This window comes from Cnephaeus nilssonii (assembly GCF_951640355.1).
Source record: "Cnephaeus nilssonii genome assembly, chromosome: 16".
Classification (NCBI taxonomy): domain Eukaryota; kingdom Metazoa; phylum Chordata; class Mammalia; order Chiroptera; family Vespertilionidae; genus Cnephaeus; species Cnephaeus nilssonii.
This window is the reverse complement of record NC_137087.1, coordinates 50117518-50130235: the sequence shown is the minus strand read 5'-3', so window position 1 is coordinate 50130235 and position 12718 is coordinate 50117518. Positions and strand designations below refer to the sequence as shown.

The window sequence follows — 12718 nt, the reverse complement described above, 5'->3', positions numbered from 1 at the left end:
CTTAGCTTTCCTCTCTGTGTGGGCACCTCTGCTTGACCATCGGTGCCTTGGTTCAACCAAACATTCCCGCTCACAGGACCTAAGCGGGCCCCGCTGATGCAGGTTATTCAGCTTGTAGACGATGCAGAACTGAAAGCACTGTGAGCAGCCCAGGGCCAGGTGGGTCTCTTCAGCAGGTAGGTCTGCCACGGTCCAGGGCTTTTCTCCAGTCCCCGTGGGGGATGACTTAGGGCAGTGGTCGGCAAACTCATTAGTCAACAGAGCCAAATATCAACAGTACAACCATTGAAATTTCTTTTGAGAGCCAAATTTTTTAAACGTAAACTTCTTCTAACACCACTTCTTCAAAATAGACTCGCCCAGGCCGTGGTATTTTGTGGAAGAGCCGCATGTGGCTCGCGAGCCGCAGTTTGCCGACCACGGACTTAGGTGAAAGGGGACGAGAACACATAAAGGGCACAGGAGCCACCCTGCTTAGAGGCTTCTGCCCCATTGGCACCAATCTCTTGTGGTGGCCCTTAGGCACAGCTTCCGGGGTCTTGGCTAGGGACTCTCCAGGAGTAAGTCACTGTTGTTTCGGAAGCCCCAGATTTATCAAGAGGTAAATGGGAAAGGGACCCTTTTGCTAAAAGAGATAATGTGCTCCACTTGATATGTTAAATACTGTTGTCCACAGTTATTTGTGGGAAATGCTTATGATCCTAAGGTAAGAAGATATTCTACAAAAACTAATTGGACAGAAGAATAGTTCAGTGATCTGGGTGTTCAAGGTATAGTTCGAAGGCATAGTAAAACTCCCCAACAAGATTCTGCTCGCTGGGTGATGAAAATACCTGGTTGTGGCCTTTCACTCTCTCCCCGACAGATGGTCTTCCTTGTCACTTTGCGGAGTTTGGGGGTCGGGTCAGCATTCCCATCCATTGTCACCAGATGGCAGCAGAGGACTTTGGTTGAATGTGAACATGGGCAGCTGCAGACTGGCAGGGCCTTTGGGAGGTTGCTCAGGTGCCTTCCACTCCTTCCCCATCCCACAGGACCTTGGGGGGTCCCCTGTGGTCCCTGGCTGGCTCCCGCTGTGGCCTTCACTGTTGAGCTGTTTGGGCGGCAGGCTGCCATGTAGCCCTGCAAGGCCCTGCTGCAGACACAGCACTCGCTTTCTTTTGACTCTACCTCCTTCCCCAACTCCCAGCAGGGCCCGCAGGCTCTTTATCAGTGGGGATCAGAGCCCTCGATGGGCCCAGGCCAGCTGGCAACATCACCCCATCTGTCTGCCCCTGGGCCTTGAAGACTTGTGTGCCCATCTTGACCCCTTAGCCAGGCTTCGGTACCTGGTCCAGACTGCAGACTTCAAAGCCCATGAGTTTGTAACAATGCTTCCCCAGTAGCTCTTGGCTCCTTACAGTAACCACGCCCGTGGTGGTGCCAGTTTGCCAGCCTCGCTGCAGCTGGGTGTCCAGGCACGCCCACTTCATGGGCAGTGAAGGGAGTGGGTTGTTGTCCTCAAGGTAGAAACTTCACTCCAGCCTTCATCCCCCAAACCCCACCCACACAAGGGGGCCATCCCACCCTTTTACAGCTGCCGGACTTTCACTGTCAGACCCAGTGATCTGCCTCACCAGGCACCAAATCCTGTCAACCTCCTTATTTTAAAATCTCATCTCCTGATGTGGCGGCCACAGGAGAGTCTGGCAGTCAAGGTCACTCCCTGCCCCGCCCTGCAGTCGCATAGCCTGGGCCACACTTAAAGGCCCACATCCTAGTTGATTCAGCTTTGTCAGTGGATACAGGATAGGAAGTGAGCGTGTGGGCAGGCCAGCCTCACAGAGTGTCTCTTAGTAGGCGTCTTCATAGCAGCCCAGGGACTATTTTCCAGGTCCTCTCTCTCCCCTCAGCACCCTCAGATAACTCGGGTGTAGGGGAATAAGGCCCCTTGGGTGGGTGCAGCCTCCTCCCTCTTCTGATGGCCTGTGAGTTTGGTTCCCAGGATCCTGTTTGCAAGTTACTCTGTACTCAGGGAAGCCTGAAGGCATTGCTTGCCATTAGGTGTTTGTGGTTCCCTCCTAGCCACTGCAAGGCCACGTGTAGTAGACTGTCCGGGAGCATTTTCACCACAAGCGATGTGGCCTCGTCCCATCTGTTTCCAGAGAAATAGAGCACAGGGAGTCACCTGTCCGTGAGCAGGGGGAGAGTTTTATTCTCGTTGGTGCGCTCAGCACGTGGGCCCCTCACACCCTGCCTGTGCAGCCTTTGGTAAAGGAGACGATGAACACACTGCGCCCGTTTGTCTTTCTCTCTCTCTAGTGTGACTGGCTCAACAACTACCACCAGACCTGCAGGGACGTGATCGGGAAGGAGCTGCAGAAACAGGGCCGCCAGGAAGCGCTCGAGTGGCTCATCAGAGAGACGCAGCCCATCTCCAAGCAGCACTAACACCTGCCCGGTGTTTGTTTCCGAAAATGCTCTGGGGAAAGGAGACACTGGGCAGCCCCTGCCATCTCCCCCCTTTCCTCTCCTCCTTTCTTACCTCTCCTTTTTACTTTTAGACACTTGAGAAGAACGGAAAATCTTCTTATCCTCTTTGATATTTTCTTGCAAACACTTGATCTTTTATGATTTTTTTAAAAATTGGCAAGAACGAGCCAAGAATAAACTTGCTGCACCCGAGGCCGGGTCCCCTCAAAGCTGAGCGCTCCACCCGGGAGCCGCGGAGCAGCTGCAGCGAGTTCTCAGCCGGCGATGGGGAAGCAGAGTGCTCTGTGACGGCCAAGTTCCAGGTGCTAGTCCATTACCCATGATCACCTTGATGCTCACGAGATGCTATTTATGACCAGTGAATAAAAAGCCCAACAGTGCTTGGTCTCAGCTGTCTCTTTCCTCGCGACGCTGGCCGCCCTGCGTGCCAGGCGAGCTCGTCTCCAGGGCCGGTGGCCTTTGGAACAGACATTGGGGTGAGGAACCTGGGCTCCCTGCACATTGTCTGGCTCAGGGGTAAGCCTCTTTTTCTTAGAAAACCTAATATTTTGGTGAGTGTTTTTATTATCAGTTTTTCTTTCTGATTTTAAAATGTCATTAATATGCAAAAAAAAAAAAATGTTTGAAAGCATTGGAGCCTCGGAGCCTAGCCTAGCCTTGGAGCCTTGAAGCCTAACCTTGGACCCTACCCTCGGGGCCTAGCCTCACCTATAGCACCACAAGATCTTATTACTTGTAGACAACGGGGCTTCTCTTGACTTGCACACGTGGGGCAAGCTCGAACGGCTGGCAGAGCTAATGTCCTGTGACCTCAGACCATCGTGGCTGGGGATGGGAAAACTGACTTCCTCTCTCCTGGCGGGGATGTCTGAGGCGTGGGCCAGACTGCCTGCTGCGGTTTCCCCATGGGGTAGAGCCCTAGTTGCCCACTATGATAATTCCTTTAATAACACACCCTTTATTTTCTTTCTTTCTGTGTCTCACTTTCTTTTCTCCTACCGTTGTTTCCTGAGACCATCCCCCAATAAATTATTTACATGCACATCCTTGTTTTAGGCTGTGCTTCTTTAGGGCCCAACTTAAGATGGACCGATAGAGCCGCTAATTATAAGTTACATACAGTTAATATATATGCTATGTAGTTAATATATAAATATGTATATGTTATATTTAATAATATATGCTATATATTTTTGCCAGTTTCTTTCTTTATATTCACTATTCAGTAACATATAGAGCAGGGGTCCTCAAACTTTTAAACAGGGGGCCAGTTCACTGTCCCTCAGACCGTTGGAGGGCCAGACTATAGTTTAAAAAAAAAAACTATGAACAAATTCTTATGCACACTGCACATATCTTATTTTGAAGTAAAAAAACAAAACGGCAAAAACACCCGCATGTGGCCCGCGGGCCGTAGTTTGAGGACGCCTGATATAGAGTGTGCCTACATATAAAAGAATATAGACACACACATATCTCTTGTACAAAAAGTGGGTCATTCTGTACATATGAAATTTGCTTTTTTAACTTGGCAATATAGCTAGGTTATTTTTCCATATTGGTAGATAGAGATCTAGTTCTTTTTCATGACTGTAGACTATGCCACTGTATGGCTCTGTTCTTTTTTTAAACTAGTCTCATTCAATCCTAAACTTCTTTTTTTTTTTTTAAATATATTTTATTGATTTTTTACAGAGAGGAAGAGAGAGGGATAGAGAGCTAGAAACATCGATGAGAGAGAAACATCGATCAGCTGCCTCTTGCACACCCCCTACTGGGGATGTGCCCGCAACCAAGGTACATGCCCTTGACCGGAATCGAACCTGGGACCCTTCAGTCCGCAGACCGATGCTCTATCCACTGAGCCAAACCGGTTTCGGCCTAAACTACTTCTTTGATTGGATGGCTTTGGCTTGGCCATTCATCAAAGTGTAGTTGGCAGTGTCTGTTACTTTCCCCGACTACCAGAGCAGGAAATGTATTTGCCGTTCAGAACCAGGTGGCAGCAGAGGAAATTTTACTGCCTTTGATAGGGTGAGCGCCGAAAGACAATCTTGCCAACCTTTCACCACCCCTCCTTTCTTCTTTTCTCTCAGGGATCATTGATTCCAGCTTGCTCTGTGGGAGGAAGCAAGAGAACATGGCTGGTTCTCAGGTTATGTTTGTCATGTGGCCTCACAATAATAGGATATATTTTGACTTGCCAAAGATCAATTCTTGAATGCCTTTGATTCACACTTGCTCACATTTCTAATATGTGAGACATTTGTCTTTTTGAAATTGTGGCTTCATTGAGATATCATTCACATACCGTGCAATTCACCAATTTAGATGAGACATGTTAATACTGGTGCTTTCTTCGTCTCCCCAGAAGGTGTCATGCTGCTTTTGCATGGTATTTATCGCATCTGTAAGCCAACCTCTATTTTGTCATGATTGACTGGTGGTCTGTTTTCCATTAGACAGTGAACTCTATGGGTGTAAGAGGCTATATTTGTTCTCACAATATCATCTCTAGCACAATGCCATCTCTAGCACCTAGCACAGTAGTCTCACAAATAATTTTCTGTTTATTCAACAAATATTGATTGAGCACCCAATGAACTGATTCTAGTGACTGTTATACAGTGTGAGAAAGGAAAGCAGGAGCCCCAAAGAGGATAGTTGTGGAATTGCTGGCGAGAGGAGAGTTTGGGGCAACATGATTTAAAGAGGCAAATGAATGGCATATGGAAGTTTTGAGACAGTTTCTCAGTCTCCGACAAAGAAAGGCTCTTGGCAGGTCACACTTCAACTCACATCTACTGCCACGTGCTTGTGGTTCCCAGGATTACAGACTCACTGATACAGTCAGCACTTTCTGGGGGACATCAAAATGGTCGAGGGGGGTTGTTATGAGCTCTGGGAAATTCAGCTGAGATTTTTTATTTCATTTAGCAAACATGCACTTAGACGTAGCCCTTCATGTGGTGGCTCTACCATGTCAGGACCAGCAGGAAGAGTGTCACCCGCTCAGAAACGGGTCAGCCACAGGGCAGAATGTGTAGGACTGAGCCACAGCCTCGGTGTGTTTACATCATCTCAGGCATGTCTGGAGAACACCATGTTTCAGAGGGAAAATCAAATTCTGGAGATGAAGGACTCTTTTTTTTTTTTTTTTCAAGGAAAGTTTTCTTGCACAGTCGGAGTCTCTGCATTCAGAATTCACTGAGTGGTAGAATGAATAAAACTACATCCTCTGCCTTAGGCATTGATTGCGCCATAAATACTTCACAGCTTAAACATGCCATGATCAGGTGTGTGTTCAGTAGTCAACTGAGTGAGGGTTGATAGCAACGAAATGAAGGCATTTTCTTTCAGTTCAGCATTTCTACCTGGAGGCTTTAAAAATATGCCACAAAGAAGATTTGCTCTCCCAGGCTAGGGTGCTGGTGATGCCAGGGTTGAGCAATGGGAAAGAGATAATCCTGAGTCTTTCAAGGTCATTGGTGCCTCCACTTCTTTTTCTAGGAGAAAATTCCCTACAAATGCTCATGGAGGTACTAGTTTATTTTGCATATTTGTTTGGGCAGCAAATATTATTACTCCAAAAGCCAGTTTTCAAATAAATTGGTGAATAAAGATTGAAAAAAAGGTTTAATGTTGATGTGGGCTTGAGATCAAATGAACAAACAAATCACTTTTCACAAGTTTTATTGTGCACTTACTATGTATTGAGCCATTTAATCTCAAATTTGAGATAAAGATTAGGGGTTCCTGGCACCCCAGAGATCAATATTGGTTTGAATCCCTAAGTCCATGTTCTGTGACAGTTCACATTCCTCTTAAAGGAGTGCACCACTTAAGAGGGAAATAAGGCCGAGTTCAGGAATAGTTACAGTGTTAGAAATAAAGTGTGCAGAAGAGAAAGAGGAAAGTGTTAGAGGAGAGAGAGGAGTACTTCAGCTCAAAGAATCAGAGTCGGCTTTTTAGAACCATGGAGATGTGTTTACATGACGGAAGAGGATACAATTAGGGACCAAGGAAACAGTGGGAGGACAGGGCGGCAGGAAGGTGTGGACAGGTGCAGGGAAGAATCGGAGAGTGTAGCACTGAGGAGTGGTGAGGATTAGCCTGGAAAGGCAAGACAAGAATAGATTACTGGGGGGGGGGGGGGGGGGGGACTTTGGAAGTTAAGGATTTTGCCTTAAAACATCATCTGTGGAGATATTATCCACATGCCCTATAGCATAAGGACTTGTTCTTATCCCAACACTAATGACACTTATGTACAATGATTTGAGAACCTGTTTTCAGTTCTTTTGAGTATATACCCAGGAGTAGGGCAAACTCCAGTCTTGATGTTGTTACAGTTTGGTCCCAGATCCAAATCCTCCCTGAAGAACTCAAAAGCACCCTTTCCCTGTTTTGTGTGAATGTTCCCTTTATTTGTTTTAAATACATTTTTACTGATTTCAGAGAGGAAGGGAGAGGGAGAGAGAGAGCTAAAAACATCAATGATGAGAGAGAATCATTGATCGGCTGTCTCCTGCACGCCTCACACTGGGGATTGAGCCTGCAACCTGGGCATATGCTCTGATCAGGAATCTAAACATGATCTCCTGGTTCATAGGTTGATGCTCAACCATTGAGCCACATAGGCCAGGTGTGAATGTTCCCTTTAAATAGGTCTTGTATTCTCTTTGTTGAAAGGCAGTGAGGGATAAAGGACCCGTGATTAGAAAGCAGAAGACATTCGACCTGGGACCAGATCTAGCAACTCGTTAGCTAATTGTATGTCCTTCAGCTTAGTTAAACCTCAGCTTACTCCACTACGCCCTTCATTCCTTCCAAGGTTGTCATTAGCATCAAGACAACTGTGTTTTGGAAAATATTTTCCAAATATTAATGATTGCCCCACATAGGTCCTTAACATTTCAGGTCAGAAAGGACTTTTTGGAGATGAACTGCTATACAGATCTCATTACGGCCCAGAGAGGTGGGCTATTTAGGGGCTGAATTTGGGGTAAACTCCACATCTTCTGACTCTGAGGTCTGGGCCCTTTCAACCTCCCCAAGTCTGACCTTCTGAGCTCAATCGAATCCTTTATTCTTTCTTCTCTTACTGGGGAAAAAAACAGCAACAAAAACTGTACCTCGGAGTCATTCATTGAGTCAGTCTGGCTGCCTTGTGACCTTTCCTGAATTTCCTTCTCAGGTGTGGGGGAAATCCAGTCCTTCCCCAGCCCCTCTGCTCAGTATCATTGGGAAATCTCTTATTTGTATTCCTGTCGGCGCCACATTTAATGCACCAAAGCCCGTGTTTGAAGCAATAACCAGCCTGAAGTTTATGAAATAGATTGATATCAGCTTCATGAAACTCAGGCAAGAGCAATATCTTTCCTATATCTGGCCATGCCTTTAACTCTAGGAACCTTCATACAAGGTGGCCACTGAAAAATGAAATAACAATAATAATAAAAAACGACAGTCTTCCAAGAACCACAGTTTTGAGTAATGTTGTCTTTAATTTTTTTTATTGATTTAATGACAAGGGGAGATTAGACTTAGTACTTTCTTCAGTTTCCAAGTACATTTTCACTTTTAAAGGAAAGATCATAGTGTGTAGCTGAAAGGTGGTTTTGTTCATCACCTGGCTTATTTATGTGTTGCGGGCTTGGGCAGCTGAAAGGTATGGCCACGGCCACTCTGTTTCCTCTCCAGGAAAGTAAAAATCAGGAGATGGGATGAAGACGTACTTTCTTTATCAAATAAAACATTCTGAAAAGTAAGTCAGCTTTATACTTGTTTTTCCAGAAGGTCATTCCATCTCACAGGGTGAGCTAACTATTTGCACAGAGAAAACACAAGTGTCTATAGTAAGTATAGGATTTGACATTTATGATCCAACATGATTTAGCTCCTTTCAAACTTCCCAGTCTTATGTTACTTATCAAACCTGGTGAATGGGACACTTGCCGTTTACCATGTGATTATTTTCTGTTTTACCTTTATTCAATCAGACAGCCCCTGCCCCTTAATTGGAGAGTTTAATCTACTTTCCTTTAGTTGGGTTTTAGTTCACCATACTGCTGTTTGTTTTTCTATTTGGGCCACGAGTTCTTTCTTCCTCCCCGCCTCCTTCCCTGCATTCTTTAAGAGTAACAGACCTCTTTTTTTTTTTTTTTTTAGCATGTTATTTTATCGCCTCTAATGGCTGTTTTTAATCCCTTGCTAATAATTCCATCACCCCTTTCATTTCTGTATCTGTTTCTATTGACTGTTTTTTCTCTTGAATTTGGGTCATGTTTTCGTGTTTTTCCACATACCTGGAAAGTTTTGACTGTATGCTGGATGCCGTGGTGTGATTATCTGTATTTCATCATCTTCCTGAATAGAAGTGTTAAGTTTTTGTTTTGGCAGGCAGTTTATTTACCTGTGGATCCTTTCAAGGCTTGTTGTATGCACAGAGTGAAAAAGGGTTAGAAAAATATCGTGATTTAAAGTTAGAAAAATATCCAGGGGCCAAATCACTGCCAGTAAGGAGTCTGGATTTTATTATAAGTAAGTAAAAAGCCATTTGAAAATTTTCAGCTAGAGAATAACATAATCTGATTTATTCTTTTAAAAAGATTGCTTCATTTTTTTGGTTCAGTTAAAAATATACTTATTTATGACTCATTAAGAGGCAGGACATGTGGAAGGCATTGGGAACAAGACCATAAATGAATATATAGGACATCCTTGTCCTCAAAGAGCTCACAGCAGGATTGGGGCTATTATGTGTCAATGTCATGAGGGAGGAGAGCTTGGGGAAATACTGGGAGACAGAGCTGGTGCCTCAGCAATGTTTCTCTCTCCCTCTAACTGTCCTAGGGGTGGTTAACCTCAGCTGCTCTTAAAAAATGACAGGACTTATCCAGAGAAAAGAGGACAGGCAGAACACCTTGATGAAAAGTATGGAGACGTGAAAGAGTGTGTGTGGAGAAACAAAGAGTTGAGTTTTGCTGAGAGTGAAGTGCGAAGCTTTATTTGTCCTCTTCTTCCTCTGCCTTGAATGTGCTTTCCATCCCAACCTGAGCTCATGTGCATATGCCTTCACCCATTCTTCAAGGTTTAATTCAAACACCACCTCCTCCATGAGGCATTTCCTGGTGCCCACAGAGAAGTGATTAATGCCTTCAGCAATGGTGTTTTCTGTTATCTCATATTTAATCATCCAAATCCAACGTACCTGTGTTTCAGCTACAGAGTCCAACAGGGATTGACCCATACATAGTAAAAGCTCCACAAATATTGATGAACACTTTCAGTAAATCTGCCAGGATGCTGATCTCTCAGTTTATTACCAATCCCACCATCTTTATTGGGACTCATATGTCTTTTCTCCACATTGGGCTTATCTGTTCAAATAGTTTGCCCAAATCTCAGGCAGCCACACCTCTGTTTGCACCACACCGTGTTCACTGACCTGTTTCAGTTTAAGCAATGAGGCATTTATTTACTTTTTCTCCATCTTCTTGTATCAAATATCTGGTGCTTTGAATCTTAAACCTGAAAGAGCTCTTAAAAATCACCTAGCTCACTGAATTCCCAACTCGGCTGCACATTAAAGTCATGTGGGAGAATTAAAAAAAACACACAATAACTCCATGCCTGGGATCCACTCTCCAGAGATTCTGACTTAATTGGCCTCAGTAGAAACCTGGACATCCTATTTTTAAAAAACTCTCGCCAGGTGATTCTAACGTGTAAACCAGGAATTACAACGATTGGCCTAAGGCAAGTTCCATATACACTGAGTGGCCAGATTATTATGCTCTCTGAACGCATAATAATCTGGCCACTCAGTGTGTGTGTGTGTGTGTGTGTGTGTGTGTGTGTGTGTGTGTGTGTGTGTGTGTTAGAGGCCAGGTGCATGAATTTGTGCATGGGTGAAGTCTGGCCAGCCTGGCCAGGGGGAGGGGACATGGGCGGTTGGCTGGCCTGCCTGCTGGTCGAACTCCTAGTCAAGGGGACAATTTGCATATTAGCCTTTATTATATAGGATATACACTAAGTGGCCAGGTTATTATGTGTTCAGAGATCATAATAATCTGGCCACTCAGTGTATATATATGGAAAGGAGAGGGAGAGAGAGAAACATCAATAATGAGAGAGAATCACTGATCGGCTGCCTCCTGCACGCCCCCTACTGGGGCAAGTTCCTTATGTTTTACCTGACAAAACATTACCTATTACAAGGGAAGAAGCTCAAGTTCAGAGAGGTCAAGTGACTTGTCTGAGGGTCATACAAAAGACCAAATTTACAGCAAATCTGCACCTAGGACCAAAGTCTCCTTTCTATATGCTGCTCTTTCAACTCACCCAACTGCTTTCTTCTCATGTTATTGACTGAACAGCAGTCAGTGCTCTTTGGACCTGAACCACCTCCCCTCACCACTTCTTGTGACGGAATGAACTCACATTTTCCAGAGCCTGATGGGCTCAGGTTTGAGGGAGAGCATTTGTTTTCATGACTGTGCCCAACTCGAAGACAGAGAAGCTCTCATTTGTCCAAATCTGATCATCATTTGAGCATAATTTCATTGGAAAACTTTTACAAGGACAAACTTGTACTGGATTGTCTCACTCTCAGGATTGTTGCGAGGATTGAATGAGATAACACAGAAAAAGCATTTAGCGTCGTGCCTGTGACGGAGTATGCTTAGTAATCAGGAACAATCAGCAACGTTATTATCGTCATTATTACTAATCAGTGCTGTGTCACATGCCTAATTAAGAGCGATGCTGATTTACAGTGGGTGTGGGGAATGGCACATGCTCCAGTGTCTTTGAGTGACTGTACCAGGCACTTCACACACAGTTTCCTTTAGCCTTTCTATGATCTCTTCTGTGGGTATAATTACCTTTAGTTGGCATATGAATACACTGAAGCTCAGAGCATCAAGATATATTGCTCAGTCTTACTTATAAAGGATGGAGATAGGGTTGGGTCCCAGTCTGGGGCTGGTCCCAAAGCTTAGGTGCTTTTGTCCTCAACTGACCACCTCATCTTGTCACAGCATTTTGCAGATGGGGTCATGGAAAGGTAAGGCTTTTATTTAGCACTAGAGGCCCAGTGTATGAAAATTCATGCACTGGAGGAGGGGGCCCTCAGCCTGGCCTGCTTCCTCACAGTCCAGGAACCCTCAGGGGCAGGAGGCGACCCGGCAATCAGGGGAAGGGGACGCCCCATCACACCTCTGCTGCTGCCACTGCCAGTAGCGCAAGCCTCGGCCAGCCCTGGTTACCTGAGCCTCAGGCAGCCCTGGGCATCTGGGCAGCTGCCATCCGAGGCTTGCCTGCATCTCAGGCTGGCCCTGGGCAGCTGGGGGGCTGAGGGGACTGGGCGCAGCCATCTTTTAGGGAATGGCAGTCAATTAGCATATTCCCTCCTTATTGGCTGTGGGCGCCATCTTTGAGGGTGTGACAGTCAATTAGCATATCCCTCCTTATTGGCTGTGGGCACTGCCATCTTTGCAATGGTGTGAGGGTCAATTAGCATATTCCCTCTTTATTAGATAGGATTCCTGACCTTTTCAGGTCAACTTCACAGGAGGCAATAGTCATGACCTTCCTCAAAATGGGCATTTCCAATGTTGCCGCTCCACCTGTCACAGCCCCATAACATAAGCATGCCTTGTTGATCAGGTTGGTCCCATGGTCCCATGGTCTTCGCCTACCCATTCTAGTCCTGTCTCTTTGCCTGTGGTCATGCTACTCTCACCATATGTGACACTTTTCTTATTGGGAGTGGGGGTGAAGTGACTATCCAGGTCCTGTTGCTGTTTAACAACAGCAAGGCTTGGGGTTAAGGATGGTGTCTCCCCACAGCATCTTTCTCCCCAGGGGTAAGTGGCCAGGCTCTCCCTAACACACTGAGCTTCCTGAATGGAATGCTGCCTGACCAATTTCCCTCCCCACGGGTGCTCCCAGCAAATCACCTCTGTTATTCTTGATTCAAAGCTGCATCTCTTTGGACAAGCCATCTCTATACACTGGCAAATTGCAATAGTTATGATCATAGGAATAACATCACAAGAACAATCAAATGCTATTGAAACAAAAATGCACCAATTTTGGTTAGGCTTCAGCTACTGTAATGCGCATTTAAGTTTATGCACATTTATGATTTATGATAAAGTCGATGTCCTTTGTGATTCCCTGGAAGCTGTGATAGATTGCTTTCTGCAATCTGGTTCTGTCTCACAATTTCTCTCCCTTT

General features: G+C 45.4%; 1 protein-coding gene across 2 annotated transcripts in view; it reads left to right on the top strand.

Moving 5' to 3' along the window:
- The window catches only part of XPNPEP1 (X-prolyl aminopeptidase 1), a 47513-nt gene extending 44661 nt beyond the window's left edge, over positions 1-2852 (top strand). For both annotated transcript variants that reach the window (XM_079794294.1, XM_079794293.1), the window contains exon 21: positions 2302-2852. In XM_079794294.1, the coding sequence (XP_079650420.1) occupies positions 2302-2430 (129 nt within the window). In that variant the 3' untranslated portion in view covers positions 2431-2852. The remainder of the gene's footprint in view (positions 1-2301) is intronic.
- The last annotated feature ends 9866 nt before the right edge of the window (positions 2853-12718 follow it).